Source organism: Eleutherodactylus coqui, chromosome 3 (genome assembly GCF_035609145.1).
Source record: "Eleutherodactylus coqui strain aEleCoq1 chromosome 3, aEleCoq1.hap1, whole genome shotgun sequence".
Lineage (NCBI taxonomy): Eukaryota > Metazoa > Chordata > Amphibia > Anura > Eleutherodactylidae > Eleutherodactylus > Eleutherodactylus coqui.
The window spans coordinates 135839385-135861585 of NC_089839.1; the positions used below are offsets into that span (position 1 = coordinate 135839385).

Below are 22201 nucleotides of genomic sequence, written 5' to 3' on the forward strand. Positions count from 1 at the left end.
GACTTTTTAGCCGCGGTGGAGGATCGTAGAGTGTTTCCCACTGTTTGCAATGGGTAAACTTCATGCACACTGTGTGCAAAGCAGCAACGGCCCCATTGACAACAATGGGTGGTGCTAGATATTCTGAGGGAATGCCCAAAGATAAGACCTGCCACAATTTATCTCTCGTGATGTGGAAATAAATCGCTCTGTGTATGACCCCAATCAAAAGCATGGGGTTCATGTTTGTGCGAGATTTGTATGTAAAAAAAAATTAAAAAAAAAATGCAGGGATTTTTAACCTTGCAGTTTAGCTGTGAGGGAAAGAATCGTTCATGTGAAGAACTCTATTCAAAAGGATGAAGTTCATATTTGCGCAAGTTTTGTGCATCTCAATGATCAACTTGCAGGAGACTCGTTCTCGTGTGCGTGTAGTCATAGGCCTCCTTCCCACGAGCGTGACGGGGTCCGCCGCGTAATATTACGCAGTGAAGCCCGTCACGGCGCCCCCCAGAGCCCCTATACTTACCTGCGGGAGATAGCGGGAAATCGCTTCCCCGCCCACCACCGCCGCGTCACCGGCCGTGTCACGTGCACGGCCGGCCGTGTCACGTGACGCGGCCGGCCGCGTCATTTGGCGTCATATGACGCGCAGCGGTGGGCGGGAAAGCGTTTTTTCACGCTATCTCCCGCTGGTTACAGCGGGAGATAGCGTGAACGGACGGCTTCCATTGACTGCAATGGAAGCCGTCAGTGCGTACAGCCCGTCCTCACCCGCAGAAAATAGAGCATGCTGCGGGTGAGGACGGGAGAAATCGCGGTGCGTAATTCCGCGCTGGAATTACGCATCGTGAGCATTGTGCTATTAGGTTCAATAGAACCTAATAGCTGCGGGCAACGCAGCGGATTTTCGCCGCGAATTACGCGGCGGAAATCCGTTCGTGGGAAGGAGGGCTTAAAGTTGTCAAGGACCACCTTTTCTTTTTCTTGGCAATAAGATATTTTAATAGAATTTAAAATGCGTTTGAAATCTCCGCCATAAGCCGTGCTCTTCCACATAGTGTGCAGGAAAAAGGTGAAGCCGTGAGCCTCAGCCAGCCCAAGAGGTGTGAGTAGGGATGAAGGGGCGCTGGCTTTAATGGCAAACCATTAGTAAGTGATTTGTGATAAAATAACCACTTTGAGCCAGTGGAAGACCTGGTAACCCCAACCAATCCCTTTTAAGCTGATCATACACATTACATTAATGCCATTGGATCAGTTGGGAATCACTGATGTCTGCGAATGGTGGATCGAGGAGTTTAACACGCCTCCACTTTTCCTGTCAATGAAGAGAAGCCACCGCAAGCACCCCTGCAGTAAATGTGAATCCAAAGAAGTATAATTATGTGGAAGTAGGAAATAACAGTCAATTGGCTCACTACTAATATTTATGGGCTCAGCTTGAGACCTTCATTGAATTCTTGATTCCAGAACCGGATTATTTAAAAATTAATATGACTTTAAGAATTAAAGAACAAGGTGCTTCTGCTTTTATCGCTATGTTAACTATTTTGAAATATTCCAATAGTCTTCTGAAACGCGTATTAAGTATTCTAGCAATAATGTAGGGACTGGGAGAACTATGGGACTTGGCCAACAGTGCTTGTCAGAACAGCATGAATCTTTAAGGTGCTTCCTGTTCAGTCTTGCTCAAGCATGATCCACTACGACAGGCAGCGAATTTTTGTAATTTCTTGCTAATCTGTTAAATGACTTGCTGAAATGGTATGATTTTAATTTGATCAACTAAATAAGATTGTCACATGAGAACCATTAATACAATGGAGAGATGTTTTAGTTTTCCATTCTAAAAGAACCACTGTCTCTTTGGAAAATGTTTGAGTTTGCAACAAGTATAATTTTAGGCTTCTTTCAGTGAGGCGACTGACTATTACATTGGTTATTAGTAACAGACAGAAGCTGAGTTTCAGGGGAGGAATCATTTTACAGTTAGTTGTCTAGAATTCGCTAACTTTTCAGAAGGGACGCTGCAGTTGTATATGGGCTGTGTTTGATATTGCATCTCATCCCCTTTGGGGTGACAGATAATGCATGGTTTTGGTGTGGGGGTGCACAATTCTATGTGGCTCTAAGCTGCTAGTGAACTAATTAAAAAAAAATAGTTTGTCGTTTGACTTCAAGTGTTTATTACTGCGTAACTATATATTCTACAATGATCCATCTAATGTATAAAATGTTTAAAAGGACACCCCTCAAACATATTAATGAGGCTATCCTAAATGAAGATGCTAGCACAATTGCTGCAGCAGTTAAAGGGGTTGTCTCATGAAATCAAGTGGGGTTATATACTTCTGTATGGCCATATTAATGCACTTTGTAATGTACATCGTGCATTAATTATGAGTCATACAGAAGTTATTCACTTACCTGCTCTGTTGCTGGCGTCCCCGTCTCCATGGATCCGTCTAAATTCGCTGTCTTCTGGCGATTTTAGACGCGCTTGCGCTGTGCAGTCTTCTCCGTGGTGAATGGGGCCGCTCGTGCCAGAGAGCTGGTCCTTGTAGCTCCGCCCCGTCACGTGTGCCGATTCCAGCCAATCAGGAGGCTGGGATCAGCAATGGACCGCACAGAGCCCACGGTGCACCATGGGAGAAGACCCGCGGTGCATCGTGGGTGAAGATCCCGGCGGCCATCTTGGTAAGGTAAGTAAGAAGTCGCCGCAGAGCGGGGATTCGGGTAAATACTAAACGTTTTTTTTTTTTTTTTAACCCATCCCTTGTGTTTGTCTCGCGCCGACCGGGGGGGCCTATTGAAAAAAAAAACAAAAACCGTTTTGGCGTGAGACAACCCCTTTAAGCCTCAGCTGTACTACTGGCCTCATGGGTCCCAAAGCTGAGCGGTGCTGTGTGTAGTACACAGTGGCCACAGTGGTTATAAGCTGCTGCTTGTAGACTGAGTCTGAATGACCCCAGGAGTGTCTTGCCAGGGGATTGAAGAGGTAGGTTGTGTGTGTGTGTGTTTTTTTTTTTTTTTTGTTTTTTGTTGTTCTTTTGGTAAAACTAGATAATTTAAAAGGATGCTTTTAAGCTGAATGGTCTGTTTACTGCATGTATTCTGCTTTTTTTTTTTCCCTTCCTCAACGAGCTACAAATTGGAATATTCTTTAATCCTCTTTCTGGCCTTCTAATCCTTTGTCGGTATGAAGTACTTTGTTAAAAGAACGTTAGATGTTTACATGTGTGTTTTTAGCGTGAAACTCCTGCAGACAACATTTTACATGAATCTAATGTGAAAACAAATTGCTAATATTTGAGAATAAATTTAAAAATTTTTATTAACTAAGCTTTCACTAATTATTTTGTATGAAGTTTACTTTTGATGAATTTTCACTATTCTGTGAACGAGCTGCATGTAAAAAACTTGCTGAATATATCCTCCAGTAGATAGAGCTGTGTGATGTCCTTTATAGGCCCTGGTCTGTAAATATAGTATAGAGGCAACAAAGGGAAAGAGGATTACAACAATATGGTGTGTGTGTGTGTGTGTGTGTGTGTGTGTGTGTGTGTGTACATAGCCTTTCATATAGAAAAGCTAGTCACATTTAGAAATATGTGGACTCTGTTTACTACACTGACATCGGGGGGGGGGGGGGGGGGGTTGATGGGGGCTTTACTGACTGGATTAATGACATCAGCTTTGACATGCTAATTTTGTTTTTTCAAATTCCACTTCCTTAACAGACAACGGAAATCCTGACTTGATGGAATAATGACTGCGTATAAATTTTAGTTTAATGCAGCATATTTAATTGCAATATATGCTCCATTGTACCACTTGGTGTTCTACAGCACTATATACCAAAAAAAAACTAGTCAGTAGAGATGAGCGAGCGTACTCGGAAAAGCACTACTCGCTTGAGTAATTTGCTTTATCCGAGTATTGCTGTGCTCGTCCCTGAAGATTCGGGTGCCTCTGCGGCTGACAGGTGAGTCGCAGCGGGGAGCGGGGCAGAGCAGGCGGGAGAGAGGGAGAGAAAGATCTCCCCTCCGTTCCTCCCTGCTCTCCCCTGCAGCTCCCCACTCCGTGCCGGCACCCGAATCTTCAGGGACGAGCACAGCGATACTCGGATAAAGCAAATTACTCGAGCGAGTAGTGCTTTTCCGAGTACGCTCGCTCATCTCTACTGGTCAGTAATGTGAACCATCAAGCTGTAACTTAGGTTTTAAGAAATTTCTGCCATTTACAGGGTTGTGTAACTTTGGATGGGAATAAAAGCCTCCCCGTTTTTTTCCGTGTGAATTCACATTAGAGACTCTCTTACAAAAAAGCATTTGAAAAATTTAGGAAGGGGGTAAAAGAAACAAATCCCTATATGATATCCAAGACTTTGAAACAGGTCTGAGATATACTAATTGACAAGAACATTTGTCTCATCCTCTTACATACACAGATGTTTCAGTATCGTGGGTGGGAGGAATAAGGGAATGAGGAGGAAATAGAAAGAAAATGAAAAATAAGAGATCACTCTAGTAATAGAACACATTCTAGACGGAATTGAACAATTTTTCAGTGGCATGAGCGTGGCCAGTACTTCTCAGATAGCTGAAAAAAAGTATCCTGAGCATTACAGCCATACAACCTTTTTGTTCTTGGGAAATTCTCACTCTTTCTCCATCTACTCCCTCAGAAATTACTCAGGAAAAATCGCATGCACTTCTCCTGACACCAGTGACATCACGCTATCCTGTCCCCCCCCTCCTACACACACTCTTACACACACTCTTACACACACTCTTACACACACTCTTACACACACTCTTACACACACTCTTACACACACTCCTACACACACACTCCTACACACACACTCCTACACACACACTCCTACACACACACTCCTACACACACACTCTTACACACACACTCTTACACACACACTCTTACACACACACTCTTACACACACACTCTTACACACACACTCTTACACACACACTCTTACACACACACTCTTACACACACACTCTTACACACACACTCTTACACACACACTCTTACACACACACTCTTACACACACACTCTTACACACACACTCTTACACACACACACTCTTACACACACACACACACTCTTACACACACACACACACACACACACACTCTTACACACACACACACACACTCTCTTACACACACACACACACACTCTCTTACACACACACACACACACACTCTCTTACACACACACACACACTCTTACATACACACACACACACACACACTCTTACACACACACACACACACACACTCTTACACACACACACACACACACACACACTCTTACACACACACACACACACACACACACACACTCTTACACACACACACTCTTACACACACACACACTCTTACACACACACACACACACTCTTCTTCCCACACGACTCTTAACTCTATCCCCCCTCATATTTTCTTAGACCAATTTAACACTCGAAGTTGCAAGTATGTCATTTCTTTTTTTTGTCTTGTTTTCTCAGTTGAATGAGACACACCTGTTAGCCTTAGGTACAGGCCTCCTATTTATTCCAGTACCATTCAGTCTTTTCTATAAATTTTCCTTTGTAAAGGATATTCACCTCTTTGCACGCAAGCTGGTCATTTTTATAAATTTCATTAAAAAAAATACAATGACCTAATTCCTGATGAGCAAAAAATATTGGAGGCCTTGGTGGACCTATCTCCGGAAAATGAATGACATGTTGGTATACCACTTCAACCTTTTTACTAATTTAAAACAAATCTACTTTTGTTTTAAATCCTAACATCTCAATTCTCAAACATTGATATGTTCACGAAAACGTAATTAGGAGAAATTAAGAAGTCTAAGCCCCTGAAAGATTAAGTTCATTATTATTTGTCTCATGTGAAAGATATGCATTAAAGGGAATCAAATCAAATCTAATCAAGCCTTCTGATACGGGTGATAGCATTGTAATTCTTGACAAATTGGACTATGACGTTATTGTCAAAAGATTTCCTGATCGAATAACTTATCAAATATTACCCCATGATCTTATTATATTCGAAAGAATTAAAAATCAATATTGCTCTATGCACAAATTAACGATCTTATTACATCACATGAATTTAAATTCATGTTTAATCCAAATCTTGTTTTAGCCACATTTTCTGCCTTAACATAAGGTTGTACCAATACGTGGCAGACCAATACTATCAGGATGGAATAACATCACTCAGAATACAAGTGTATATGTGGACAAAATTCCTTATTCATTTTGTTTCAACTCTTCCATCCTCCTTGAACCAAGAATACAATCTCGAGTAATTGAGAATGATGCTGTTAAGAAAAGGATATGAATATTGAGCAATGTATGTTTCCATCTGTATCCTTGCATAAAAATCAATGCAACATGGTGTCTATTATGTACTCTCAATTGCCTTCTCTAATAAAAATTTAATGTTCAAAAAAAAAAAAATACCATCTCAAAAATCGTAAGATCTTACTGTGTCATAAAACCTTTTTGGCAACCATGTTGAAAATTTATATTCAAACATTCAGCACAGTTGGGGTCTTGAAGCAATTTGGTTCTTTTTTAAATACACTGAGTATTCAGTTTCAAGCACATCATATTTTTTTATTTTTGATTAAGACTTTTTCCATCAAATTTGCGGCATTGCGATGGTGATGTGGCCCCATCATATATGCAAACCTCTTTTTCAGATGGTGGGAATTACAATATGTGGTCTCTGAAAATATGAGTTTAAATACAAATTTGTGAAGACAGCCATAATTCTGCGGGCATAAAATTCACAGGAAACTCCCAATTGACTGTTTAAGGCTTACAATTTCCATTGATGCATCAAATTGTGACAAACTGCATGTTGCAATGGGACAGTTGGCAACCTCAGCCCCTCAAAATCGGAATACCAGTTGCCCAGTACCTGTGTGCAAAGAGGAATTGTTCTACTGATACAGCCTATCAACATAAATGCTTGACTCTTTAAAGAATTATTTAATGGTAGGTGATACCCTTCTAAAACTCTGCTTAAAGCTTACAATCAAGCTAATGATACACAAGTCTAGAGATGAGCAAGCGTACCCGTTAAGGCAAAATACTCGAGCGAGTATTGCCATTTTCAAGTACATGCCCACTCGTGCCAAAAGATTTGGGGGGAGAACGTGGGGGAGATCTCTCCCTCTCCCCCTGCTCCCCCATGCTCACTCTCACAACTCACCGTTCACCCCCTCTGGCCCCTGAATCTTTTCTCACGAGCGGGCATGTACTCGAAAATGGCAATACTCGCTCGAGTATTTTGCCTTAATGAGTACACTCGCTCCTCTCTACACAATGTGATGGGTTCTTTAGCTCAAATAATCATTTTGGAGAGTGATATGTGCCAGTGCATCTTATAGTTCTATGATGCTTATGCTAGTCATGTTGGGGGTACCCTTAAAGGGGTTGTCCGGCAGACGCAAGTGCAGTTATGCACTTCTGTATGGCCATATTAATGCACTTTGTAATATACATCGTGCATTAAATATTGGCCATACAGAAGTTATACACTTACCCCCTCCGGTGCTGGCGTCCCCGTCTCCATGGCGACGAGCAAACTGCTTCTGTGGTCGCCGGAACAGTCGCGCTTGTGCAGAGAGGAATCCCCTTCTGGAAGGTCCTTGCTCACGAGCTGCGTCCTGGCTCCTCCCCCTTCTCAGCGGCATTGCGTAGCTCCGCCCCCGTCACATGGTGCTGATCAGCCAATGAGGTGGCTGGAATCGGCAATGGAACTCAGACAGCAGAAGAATATCCACAGTGCACCATGGGAGAAGACCCGTGGTGCATCGTGGGAGAAGACCAGAGGCAGCTATCTTGGAAAGAAGATTTTTTAAAGTTGCTGAACGGGGATTCAGGTAAGGGAATTTTTTTTTTAAATAACAACTGGCAGCAGTATTCTTTTACAGGTACTGGGGGACTGGGCAAAAAAAAAAAAAATCACTTTAGGCGCGGGACAACCCCTTTAAGTTTTGGCCTCCACTGATAAAGGGGTCTGATCTGGCGGAAGTTTTAACTGCAAAACCCTCCCTTATATACTGACATTGACCAAATTATGGGACCAGTTAATGCATAGCCATTTTGTGAAACAACAAACTTAAATGTGCACAGACCATTGTAGGTAGCTTGCCATTTGGTGGCTGTAAATTTTTTTTATTATGTAATCTGTTAGATAATAAAACATATCAAATTAAACAATTCATTAATTGTCAAACAGCCAGTGTCATTTTATGTGGCTGAATGTTCATGGCTTAAATTAGAGTGGCGAAAACCATTCAACAACTGCAGGAAAGAATTTGGAAATGCCAAGGTTCTATTAGAACGAAAATTGACATGACAGTTGCACAACATATGAACATATTTCATGACAGGGTTGTCAATGATTTAAAAATCTACGGTTTGAGCGAAATTCACAGTAGTCCCAGAGATGGTGTCTTGAATAAAAAGCTGCTCCAATAAGTCCATGTTCCGTTTGAATAATTTGAACCCTCAAGGCCCTTACAAGGGATTCACCTTCTCAGCTTTACTGTAACAATCCTGCAGCTTTTGATACTGTAACTGCCATCTCTTCTATGCATATTTCTATGCCATGGAGGGTTTTCAACCATTGAGCAATACTCCTTCCCATTAACGAGCTCATATCCCCACGTTATATATCCATAATGAGTACATTTTCAAAGAATGTCATAAGAACTATTTTTTTAGCACTTCCTGGTGTCCATTATGCAGGATAACAATTGCACGCCATGGAGCTCTTTCAGCCCTTGAGTAATACTTTTCCCAGTGCCAGGTCCTTAAAGGGTTAAGGTATTTTTTCTGTACTGCACACTCACTCTTCAGCGTTGTTTGGAAAATACATTTTTTCCCCTTCAAACTTTCGATGCTAAAGAGTTTCTCAATTTTCTTAACTGTCTACATATCCTAGAACTCTTTCTGTAAAATTTGCTAGGCTGACGTTCGCACTAGAGGGCAGTCTCCCACTGCTTATTGATGCAGCACATCATTTTTGTCCATAGAACAGACGAAAGATTGCAAAGGAAAGACAAATGAAAAGGGGAAAGGCTGAGACAACTTCTGGATGTGTCAGTTAGGACTAGTGTCTGGAGCTGTACCACAGAAGGAATTTCTTGCATTCTGTATATAGGGCTTTTTGTTGGTACTTTCCCTTCTGCCTCCTTCCTTCCTACCTGCTTTGTCTGGGTGTTTTATGTTTAGGATGGCTGCAAGGAGTAGGACCAGCCGAATGCCTGCTTTCTTGTCTCTCCTGGCTCTTATGCTGCTGAGCGTTCTAGATTCATCAACTGCAGTAACAGGTAGGACATAGACTGCTAACTTCTTTTGATGTTTTCTATGACTCCCCTCCAAATATATTCATATCCTTGAAGATTAATGTTGAACTGTTTGGTTAACTTTGGTCAGCTGTGTAATATTCAAATATTTATATTGCATTTAGTATATGATTATCAGAATAAACTTAGATATGTAATGGCTAATATTGCAGTGCATTTGCAATTTGGACAGATTGTATTCATTGATCCCCATACACTTTGTGCATTATACCAGGCAAATAACTCAAGCTCAAGAAATCTTTATAGTTATTTAAAAAAAGTTAATTTGAATTGTTTTGAAACCATTTATGCAGTTGTTGGAGACCTGGGACACTGAGTCTTAAAGCTTATTTGTTGTAGCCATCTAAATTTAAAGAATAAAAACTTCTGACTTTTTTTCTTCTTTTTGTTGTGGTATGACTGTACTGATTGTAATGACAACTTGCCCTAGCCTGTATAATAATTTGTGATTCACTCACTATATTATAAGAATGTAGATCTGATAGTTTCTCCTGGAACACCTTTGCATGTCTCTGCATAGAGAAGTCAAGTACTTTTTGATTTACTGCATGTAGATGTAAGGTAAATTGCTGACTGCGCACATTTTAACTTCTGTGATGTGTATCATGACTAATTCTAAAATTACAGTTAATTCTAATACTCAATATTTTTGCTGCTAAACTTTAAAATATGGCTCAAAACTCATGCTAACATATTTATTAGTCTTCTGTTCTAAGAAGTAGTAAAATAGATTCCTGGAGACAGGACAAAACCTATAGGCTGCATTCCATAGGAACCGTGCTTCTGTTGAAATTTTAAGACTTACTACATTACAGTTAAGTGAGCTTTTAGGTGTGCAAGTTTTATATAGTTTCCATAAAGCACAGTTCATTGCTTTCAGAAGGAGGGATGTAAGTGTTTACAGCTCTACCTTCTCTTACCCACATCCAGATGGTTTAATATTGAATGTGTAGTCATCTGAAATCTTTGCCTTTACCTCTATAAATATTCATCTAACAGAGATATGCAACAATGACTAATGTTGGTAACATTGTGAGGTTTTCTAGTCGTCACCATTTTGACCTCCTGTCTAATCCACGGCCTAAAGTTATCAATGCCTCTGTTAACACACTAGGGCAGATCAATAATCATTCATTAGGAAGACTGAAAGACCCTAGCGAACAATTAGACACTTCTCCATATTTTTCTGAGCTTTCCTCCATAAGTTTATTTGGTATGATCAGGTTGAAAAGGGCATTGTCTAGCAATACACTTTAAGAAAAAGCAAGTGAGTAGATCATCCATCTTAGTGATGTTGGAAAGTTTTGTCTGAAACTACAGCAATGATTTCCAACTAAAATTCATCTAGTGAAAACTCATCAGGGTTTTCCAAAAGACAGCAGAAGTTACGCTGTAAATTTTACAACAGGAGGGCAAACTCAACCTTCTCATAGATGTTTGCCATGGTTGCAGACAACCCAGTCAACAAAACAAACCACTACGCCAGGGTTTTTGAGGTAGGAGTAGGGGGTTCCCCGAGAGTTAAAAATAAATAAATCAGGAGGTCAAGGTTGGGGATCACTCTTCTACTGTTACAATAATACAATAAAGTTGTGAAATACTAATTGATAGTAAAATAAGGGTGGACTACCGTGCCTAGTAATTTTATTTGGTATGGAGAATGAAAAAGTCTTGGGGCTACTCTAAAACACTGTGCCAAAATGAAAATATGCCAAGGTCAGTATAGAAATCGAATTGTCTCTTTCTACCATGGACTTCAGAATGCAAGCAAGAATTGTAGAAAGTTTTATACATTCCTACACCTAACTCCATGCTGCAGGAGTTCTCCCACTGGTTAAGGCTTCCTCAATGGTAATAGTGTTGGGAAATATTGGTCCTGCGGAAAGATTTTCTTTACTGTAAGAGCACTCAGGTCATGGAACTCTGCACCTCAGGAATCCGTTACATTTTATAAAGATCTTAAAAGTGGTGTGGATGTCTATCTTGGGGGAAATGTTTTAAGTTATCTATACAAGAGCAATGAACATGGATAGTTAATGTACGGATTTATTCTATTTGCCATATGGTTTTTTGCTTTCTGGATCAACACTTGTAATTGGTAGATAGACAAGTGTCTTTTTAAGATGTGTTGCTAGATTGTTACATTGGAGTACACTATATATTTGCAAATCCTGCACCAGTTGGTGTTCCTATTTTGTTTTATTTTTTTGCATGTGTAGTTCAAAATTGATCATATTATTACATTGCTAGAAGTGAAGATGTTGACAGATGTAAGATCTGACTACAAAACTCTAAAGGAAGGACTATTAATGTGGAGCAGGTGTTGGATGGGGCTTTTGAGTGTTTCCAGCTGTTGGCACATGCTTGGTTTTCCATAGGTAGTAGACGCACCATGTACTTGCTGTACAGTTAAAAATAAATTAGCTTTCATTAACAAAACACAAATGGAAACACTTCTCAAGAAAATGGAGCAAGATGTTTGGACAAAACACAAAACTAAGCACATGCCTTTACCAAGCTCTGCAGGTTATTAGTAGGATGTGGCATCTGACCAGTTGGTTTATTTCCAAACCTTGAATTATTTTATAAGGACACTTTGAGAACATGTACATTAAACTTGCTTTAAGACTTGGTACCCGTGGAAACAACATGTGCCAGATTTTATTATTTTTTTGCTTACTCAAAAGGTTCCATGTATTAAGCCTTCAATGAGGACAAGACATACAGTATTAATAGAAGACTATTCACTTACTCCTTTTTCTTACTAGAGGGTTTTTAGAAACAAATCTCATTAAAATAGAACCTTAAGTGTTCTGAAGCGTAATGAGATTCTTAAATGAAAATGTTCTGATATTGATGATTGGGATTCTGAGTTAGTTGGATTTCAACACTTCCAGCAAGGGCAAAACTAGAAGCTCTTGCACCCCTGTGAAAAGCATGTATCAAGGCCTCCTACCTACCATGTGCCATTTAAAATAACAGTGTCACCTTATGTGGTAAAAGGGCTACTGTGGTCCCTAAGGCACCAGGACCACATGCAGGTACTACTTCTGCATCCCCTGTAGTTATTCCCCTACAGGCAAGTGCATATAATAACTATGTATATTGGTATCTTTGGTCTCAGAGGGGACTTAATGATGTTCAATACATGGAGTTAGAGAATATATAGTATTGCTGTATGAACTTTAATGATTAAAAAAAACAACTTTCCAAGTCCTTTTAATATACCATCATAAATTGTATAGCAGCAGCTGCTGAACAGAACACTACAGTATTGGTGTTTGCTTGTAGGAGTCAATCAAACTTGCTTTTACTTTTTAGTCTTAAAAAGGGTATTTTATAGAATTAGAAGGGACCTCTAGGGTCATTAGGCCCAACCACTTGCTCAATGCAGGATCATTAAATCATCCCAGACAACATGTCTGTCCAGCCTTTGTTTAAAGACTTCCATTGAAGGAGAACTCACCACCTCCTGTGGCAACCTGTTCCCCTTATTGATCACCCTCACTGTCAGAATTTTTTTTTCTAATATCTAGTCAGTGTTTTCTCCCTTTTCAGTTTCCACCTCTTTGCTTTAATCTTTCCTTGTGCAGATGAGAATAGGGCTGATCCCTCTGCACTGTGACAGCCCTTCAGATATTTGTAGACTGCTATTAATTCTCCTCTCAGCCTTCTTTTTGCAAGCTAAACATTCCCAGATCCTTTAACAGCTCTTCATGGGACATGATTTACAGACCGCTCAGCATCCTGAACTTGCTCCTGTTTTTTTATGTCTTTTTTTTAAATTGGTGTGCCTAGAACTGGACACAGTATTGCAAATGAGGTCTGACCAAGTAAGAGGAGAGGGGGATAATTACCTTTTTTGCTACTGCATCACACCAGTGACTCATGTGCAGACTGTGATCTTATTATACCCACGTATTTTTCACATATGCTTAGCTCAATTCCCTCCATTCCCTCTATTTCTTGTATAATAGAAAGTTGGACAATTTTCCAATATACTTTTTTGTATAAATTTCTCAGTTTTCAAGATTTCTCATTTCTGTCATTCATTTGTAACGATAATGTTCACTTCCAGTAGATAAAATTCTGGTCATAAGATGATCATACTGGTGTACAGCTCTAATAACTGTACTGCACTTTCATTGTGGCACCTGAGCTGCTTTCTGAATTGACTAGTAATGAAAGCATGGCATTCCCAAGAGAGGACACACCTAAACACATATGTTTATATGCTTGCTACTATGTCTCTGAGGAATTATTGTTTGTTTTCTTTGGCGGTTTCATCCAGCTAGCCAGTCCTTGATCAACCAAATTCCTGACATCCAAATCTTGCAAGATAATGAAATGTTTTGCTATGAAATTGAAATGGCAGATGATTTTGGAACCTGCACATGGCTTGTCCTCTCACTGTATTTCAGAGAGTTCATGTCAAAAGTCTGCATGAAGCCAAACATGTGACTCTTTGGCAACTCTGAGAAAATATAAACATATATTAATTTTCTTGGAAGAATTTCCTGGGATTTTGGTTTCTTAGCTTCAAAATTTACTACTTCTCCTTCATAGTGATACATTTCAACTGAAAGAGACAGCTGTTGAGTCAGGGTAATTTGGCTCACAGGAAGTCCCAAACCTATAGGGGGAGATTTTAAGCAGTGCAAGGATCAAATTGTTGCAAGTGCAAACAGTGCAAGAATCAAATTCCAAAAGAATAGCTGGGATCAGATTGATTGGCTTAATTCTGATTCATTATTGTACAGCGAATTATTTTCAGTACATTTCATTATAGCTTAATCTATATTAAAGCTTTAAAACCATGGTGGAGGAGACTTCTCCCCATCTATGGTGAAGCAGAAAGGGATATCTCTACATACACTGCCTCATTCTCCCATCAAATCAGATAATGGTCAGCTTATGGCCAAGGAATTCGTTTATATAATAAACAATGACCATTTTTACTCTTAAAGGGACACTAACTTTTCGCACAACTTATGCTACTCTAACAGCCTATGTGCGTATTATCAGTCTTGTAATATGCTAGCATCAACATAGGTTTTTGTTTTACCATTGAATATCAAGTTTAAAGTGCCTGCCACTAGAAGTTTCCCTACCAGAGTCTTTGAAATCTATTACCTACTATGAGAGTCATTGTCCACAAAATGAAAAAAACACTTGTGTATGTCTCCATTCAAAAAAAGTAGAGTTTATAGTCGCTTGAGTTTCGCGCTGATGTGAATGTAGCCCAACAGTCAAACATGATGATGGTAGTGTGATGCTCTAGCAATGCTTTGCTTCTGCAGGAACTGGATGACTTGTGGAATTATTAATTAATGGAATCATGAATTCTGCTCTCTATCAAAAAATCCAGAAGGAGAATGTCATCTCACCAGATTGTGACCTTATAGCTCATTCACAGTTGGGTTACGCAGTAGGGCATTGATCCAAAAGACCCAAGCAAATCCATTCCTCAATGGCTCAAAAGAAAAAAGATGGAGTTTTTGGAGTGATCCATACTTTACAGAATGACACTGTTACTGTATAGTACCGTGTTTCCCTGAAAATAAGACAGTCATATTAATTTTTGCCCCAAAAGAGGAACAGTGTTATATTTTCAGGGGGTCTCTTATACTTACCTAGCCAACGGAGTCCCGGTGCCTTGCGCTGGTCTCCACCACTGAGGCAGGCTGCCATGTCCTCCACGCTGACAGCATTCTTTTCCTGGTAACTAACAGGGCTTTGAATACCCCACCTCCAGCAAACGAGTGCGGTGATTGGATCACAAGCGCCACGGGCTCAGCCAGAGGCGGTGCTCAATGAACCAATATACACAGCTATTCACTAATGTCATTCACTGTATGGCTGTGAATGATCGAGCGTCAAAAATCAGGGTAGGGCTTATTATCAGGAGAGGTCTTATTTTCTGGGAAACGTGGTACCTCTATCAACCTTGATGCCTGGGTTGGATCAAGAATAGTGAATGACTATAGGTAAAATTTATAGCAGTGTCACATAATTAGAGGATAACTTGAGATCATTCTTTTACTTGGAGATAAACCTGAGTCTGGTGTGACTTGGGAGCAACATATCCTCATGTCTGTATGACAATAAATATGCATGTTTAACGTTCAGATTTCTTCTAGTCAGTAGTGTAGACAGGTGGGCCTTGGAGGTCTATACAAGGTGAATACAACCCTGGCTGGCAATATGAGCAAATAATCATTTCTTGTGGCACATACTTGAGCAGATTTACTATTCAAAATATGACAGTTTTCAAGTGTAAATTGCACCAGAAATCTGTCTTATATGCCTTGCACCTTATTTATAATGTGCTTTTAACCACTCGTGGACACTTCTTCCGATTTGTACAAAAAAGGAGTATGGCCTAAATTGTGTCAAATTGTGGTGCAATATTTGGCATAACCTAAGCCAACTTGTAGGTTGTGTAAACTTAGACCAGACAGTTTTAACATTTGACAGATTTATCATCCAGCTTGAGTCATTGTTATGAATCTGGCAGATTTTAATGGCCTTAATTTGCACTGTCTAACTTTTAGACAGTTGTGGTAAATGTGCCCCACTGTTTTTAGAACTTTTCAGACCCCTGTCTTGCAGTATCTGGGAAATGTTTAGAATAAACTTGACGGATTGTGGCCTGTAGAAGTCTCCAGGTAGGGAAGGCCCATGGACAATTGCCTACTTTGCCTTAGCTATTATGAGGCCTTGCTTTACTAGGTCCCAATGGAAGCATATGATGAACTTATATGTAATGTATAAGATACATTATATAATTTTTTAAAAATAAACCTGGTGTAAAATGGGGAACAATCTTTTTTTGTTTATCATGGACTGTTGGCTTGGACAGTCAACTGGCAGTTAACACCATGGAGGGATCTATCTAATGGATTTCATGTTCTATAAAGCTGTTTTATTTATTAACAGTGATTCGTATTTGCTTGGATGCCTAGTGTTTTTTTCCATTTTGTCTATCTGCAATGGCGCCAGGAAGTTGGTTGTTTTTATTAATCCAGACTTTTAAAACTTTAAATGTTATTCCTGCATCACGAACACTCTGAAATGCTCTTTTAATAACGGTTTAACATTTATCAACTTGCATTCCTTTTAGTGTCTTATGTGATCCAATTGCTTCACTTCATTCTGCTCCATTCTGAACTGAAGTAGTATAATATAAGGGTAAACATTTACATTGCTAAGAGGAAGTGACGGTAAACTTGACTGGTGCTTTAGGCTTCATTGTTAAGATACTGGGCATCCCTTAGTATTATTTTCTGCAGACTGAAATCCTGTAGCTGCAATGAACTAACCAACCCACGCTGTCTAATATATTTCTGGAAGCTTGTTTGAGGTTTTAAATAGCTGTTGGCTAATGCAATCAATACTCTATTGTAACCATAGTATACATGCCATTCCAGCTTCTACCATTGCAAAGTAAAGCGGAAAATGAAATATGTCATATCCAATTGTCGATATTTATATCCACAGCACATTACCACAGGGCCACAATTATCCAGCTTATTTTCCATAGCAATTTTAAACATCCCACATATTTCATGTCTGGTCTGCAATAATGCTTATGATTTGTTGCACAATAGATCAGAATACAAAATCAACAGACTTGTATGCCAATTTTGTAGGTATCACTAAATAAAGGGGCTTCTTAGTCTCATAATTTTCTTTAAAATCAAAAAAGAGCTGAATATGGCATGATCGCTAATTAATTATATTAGCCTTTCAAATCTTCCAATCCCACTGGTCTTTGTTTACATGGCCCATGTGGTGATGTTTCATCTTGGTGTGACCACTGCAGTCAATCACTCGCTACAACAGTGAAATTAGCTTAATATAGTATTATAAGTTTTCTTAAAGGGAGTCTGTACGCTTGAAGATGAAGTCCAAACTGCAGACATCATGTTATAGAGCAGGATGAGCTGAGCAGATTATATATATATATATATATATATATATATATATATATATAATTAGTTTTATGTGGAAAGATTCAGTATAACTTTATATTTCATTAATTTATATCTCTGCACATTCTGAGCTGAACAGTCCAGTGGGCGGAGCTATCAGTGATTGACAGCTCCCCCTGCATGTACAGTCATACACAAATAGCTGTCAATCACTGATAGGGACCGCCCATTGGACTGTTCAGCTCAGAATGTGCAGAGATATAAATGAATAAAATACAAGTTATACTGAATCTTTCCCCATAAAACTATATATCCGTTTGGACAGCATGTTTGAAGTGAGAAATTTCCTTTAAAGCATATCTATTTAGATGACTTTTCAGACTTGGCTGCGGTTTGAGTATAAGAGAAACAACACTATTTCTATCCATTATTTGACTTGTATCCTGCATTTTTCACCAGTTTTCCCCCTCTGCAGACTCCATCTCCAAGTTTCAGTTGTCCCTGAGCTGATGGATGGAAACTAGCTATATAATAGCTCCCATACATTGTACACAGTAAAAAGCAAGAAGTTTGGCTCCCTAAATCTCTGTACTGCACAAATGGCAGTATCATGGTGGATAGTGTACAGCAGTAGTGAGCAGTTTAGATGTGATTTAAGTAGCTGTAACACAGTAAATCACTCACTATTAGAAACAAGACATCTGTTACTCTTTCTACTGTCTCCCTCCTTCCCCTACCCTTTCCATAGACTTCTACAGGCAACAAGTAATAGCACCAACTCCCACCATTATCCATCTAAGTGTGTCTCTTACTAGAGGTAGACTTGACTTGACATCAAGCAGTGGATAGCAAATTATAAACATTGAAAATTAATAGTAGCCAGCATTATAGAGTGATTTTTATCCCTGGTGTTGAAGAACGCTATCAGTTGCAGGATGCACCTGACCATGGAAATGTGGCCCGAAAAGCATGGCCAGAGGTGTTACGTATCCTTAAAAGCGCAATGGGTCAATATCTTGCAGATCAGACATGAAGCCGAAAGTGATGGTCCATATTTCATGGTACCCCTAAGAGTTATGGGACACTCATCCTTGTCTGTCTACTACTCACGCCCTCTTCATCTTCCAAAACAAAAACATTTCCAAAGCACAAGAAACAATTGTACCTCTACAGCCATTTCTTGGATAAAGTCCGTGCTTGGCTGTTTAGTTCATCTAGTAGAATTTGTCCTTTGCAAACTTTGACATTGCACCACAGCCGCTGTCGTCTTTGTCATAATCTTTGCTAATTCTGTTTTTCCTTGGAGGAGAAGGAGACCCGTGCTCGAGTGTTGTGTTCATTTTGCACAATTTCTTCTTGTAAAATTTATGACATTGTTTCTAAATCAAGCACCACAGCTGCTGTCTCCCTTGGTGCAGTATGAAAACTAGGAAACTCTATGTGGGCCTTCTTTTGTTCTCAGTGACATCCCTGTGCGAAGACTAACCCCTTGTATGGAGCCATAGTACAACCATAGCAGGTGATCCCAACATTTTTACACTAGTAGTTGCAGTCAATGCAAAAACTTTTTATATATCTCAATTAATCTTTCATTTGTCATCTGAACCCAGTAAAACATAATAATCACAGTCAGTTATGTTGCTGAACCAGAGATTGCCGGGCCCGGATAAAGGCTTGAGCAGAATTGTAAAATAACACTCCTGTCATAGTTGTCTCCCCAATAATTATTAGATGCCTCCCCAGCCGGTGCTTCTTACAATATGAAATGCAGCGATCTATGGTGTACCTGCAATTTGTCATTTAGATGCATTATGTCCTGCAACAATATGGTTGCTGGGCTATAACTATATTCCAAAAGCAGGCTAAACAGATTCTAAGCGATCTTTGTGTGACTGCTCTACCACAAATATGCTATTTGCCTAATGCCTAACATGGCATAATTTCGGCAGCAGATACTTGTGTGTTTTCACTTTCCCAATAATTAGGTTGATTATCTCCCAAAAAAGCCTTTTTTGCATAGCACAGCAGCCACAATGAAAGATCATTTGTATAGTCTTTACAATGCTCAGTCTGTTAATAAAAAGAAAAAAGCTTATTGTAACTGTGTGCCAAATGTGAATGTTCTACATACAATCAGCAAGATGCCAAGATAATCATCGCTTTTGTTGACTTCTAAAAACATTGCAATTACCCTTTAGTTAAATTTTATGAAGCTGTTGCTTTAATGCCATAAACCTAAGGCCCATTCAGACACAATGATTATTATCATTCAAAATTCGCTCAAAAGCCATCTTTTGAGCGATAATCGTTGCGTGTAAATGTGCCCATCTTTCACGCTTGAAATCCGTCATTCAGCAGAACAGCTTAGAAGGACCGCACGCTGTGTTCTGCCCGGGGACCGCTGTTAACAGTTGATTGCATTCCAAGGCCGAACAAGGAATTTATTCAGAGAAGAGCAGGTGGTCCTCTGAATAAATCCAGCTTCCAGTGGCTCACACGCTGCTAATTGGTGGTAATAGGCATTAGTACCAATTAGTAGATAATGCAAAATGATCGCTCAAAAGCCATCTTTTGAGTGATCATCTTTGTGTCTAAGTGCACCTTAAGTTCATATTTTTAATTACTCTGCATTTTTTATATTCTTTGTAGATTAAAGGATATAGTTGGTTTCTGGGCTACTTTTATTGATGATCTGTCCTAAGGATATTTCATCAATAGTTGATTGGCTGGAGTTCGCCATGCAGGACCCCTACAGAACAACTGTTTGGGTGTGCATTTCACTGGCAAAACACAGGGTACGTAGCGGAAGCAGATGGCTTTGACCCCTGTGTAGTGGCTGGCACTGGTAATTGCAGGTCAGCTGTCATTAAAATCAGCGAGTGTGTACAGGCAATTACCCTCACTGATCACTTTACAGGTGTTAGAGCTATCTGCTTCTGCTTCTTACCCTGTGTTTTGCCAGTAACAGCAGATGCCCAACCAGATGATTGGTTGGAGTCCTGAACAGCAGACCACAGCCAATCAACTATTGATTACCTATACTGAAAATAGGTAAGAAATAAAAATAGCCCCAAAACCCTTATAAAATTATTGATACATTTACTTGTTTGTGATGTAATTGTTTCCGCTCTTGGGGTGGTAGATTATTTGTCTATCTTGTATTTGCCCTATTCTGGATGTGGCACTTTTATGCAAGTCATATTTTACCGATACACTTGACAAACATTTCTTTTAGCATTTTTAATTATTTTTATGCACCCCTTTGTTAAAATGTTTCTTTATCTCAACTTGACTCTTGTGAGAATAATCAGTCTTTGTGTGATTACCAGCAGGGCAATGAATTTTGGTGATCTGGTAAGAGAAGTAATTTTTACGGTAGCTAAAATTAAAGGTACATTATAAAGAACAGACAGTTAAAAGGATTTTCTGGGGCTTATATATTGATAAGTTATTGTTTAGGATAGGTCATCAATATCAGATTGGTAGGAGTCGGAATCATGGCACCTATACCAATCAGTTCTTAAAGGGGATGCAGCGCCATTACAAAAGAGAGCCATGAAATATTGCTTATGGAAATTTCTACAAAGATTCTGCATACAACTCACTTAGTTCACAACATTTCCATCACTGCTTCTCTTCTGGTTCCTCTCTATGTTTCTGTGGATGCTGGGATATTAGATCCTCACCCCATATCTAATGGACATACCCCAAGGTAGCGCAATTGTGGTCCCAAGTCTATAGAATGATGAACAGTTGGTAAATCCAGTTCTCAAGTATCCAGCAACTTTTCTTCTAGGAGATCACCCTCTAAGATTTAAGAATCAAGCTTATCAGCTTGTTCAATATATATGTATGTCCACAAGGATCCATATAGCCACTGGACGGAAATCAATTACCTTGTCCTTCTCTGAGGTCATTAATTGAGTTTCACCTATGATGCTATATGAAAAGATCCATGTAATGTGGACAGATAGTATGTCTGCCTTCTGTAATACCTGGCAACCCGGCATGAATTACTTGGATATACGAGGCCTTAGATACAGTGTTTCCAGAACTTACCCTTGTCCACAAATTCAAGACCGTTCTATTGACCTGAATTTGATAGGTTATACTTAGGTGACAAAAAGATTTTTTAGATGGGGCCTTGCTGACCTTTTGATGTCCTACCCCTGTTTACTCTTCAGATCTGAAAATCCCTAGATTATGTGTAGAACTTTTCCTTTTCTATGTTATATCTTTCCCTCTTGGGTCTGAATATTATAATTTTGACACCTGCATGGGGATATGTTTGAAAGTATTTTTTTTTCTTTGGAACAAAAAAAAAAAAATCAAGAAAATTTAAAGGGGCCGCAGCACTCAGCAAATGCTCAGCCTTTTTCAATTCTGTGATGTCATATTTATTGGTCACATGACCTTAGAAAAAGTTTGAGTCTAAATTGTGTTAAATAAACAGTCAGTTTTGCAGGTGTGCAGCAGTGCGTAAACTCTTGTATATAAAGAATCCTGTAGATCACATCTGTGCTCCTCTTCACATCATCATCTAGATCAGTGTTTCTCCACTCCAGTCCTCAGGGACCCACAACGGGTCATGTTTTTTTTTAGGATTTCCTCAGTATTGCACAGGTGATGTAATTATTGTCGGTGCCTTAGACATTGCCGCAGGTGTTCTCCCTATAGGATATCTTGAAAACATGACCTGTTGGGGGTCCTTGAGGACTAGAGTTGAGAAACACTGGTCTAGATCATGTGGGGTAATTATTCCCCTCTACTCATCCTTGGTCAGACCTCATCTGGAATATTGTGTCCGTTTCTGGGCCCCAATTTCAAAAAGACATAGGCAACCTGGAGCAATTTCAGAGATGTTAC

General features: G+C 39.6%; 1 protein-coding gene across 1 annotated transcript in view; it reads left to right on the forward strand.

The window, feature by feature from the left end:
- The first annotated feature begins 9119 nt into the window (after window positions 1-9119).
- Window positions 9120-22201, forward strand: part of FNDC1 (fibronectin type III domain containing 1) — a 148142-nt gene continuing 135060 nt past the window's right edge. The window contains exon 1 of the mRNA XM_066596123.1: window positions 9120-9365. Within this exon, the coding sequence (XP_066452220.1) occupies window positions 9260-9365 (106 nt within the window). The 5' untranslated portion in view covers window positions 9120-9259. The remainder of the gene's footprint in view (window positions 9366-22201) is intronic.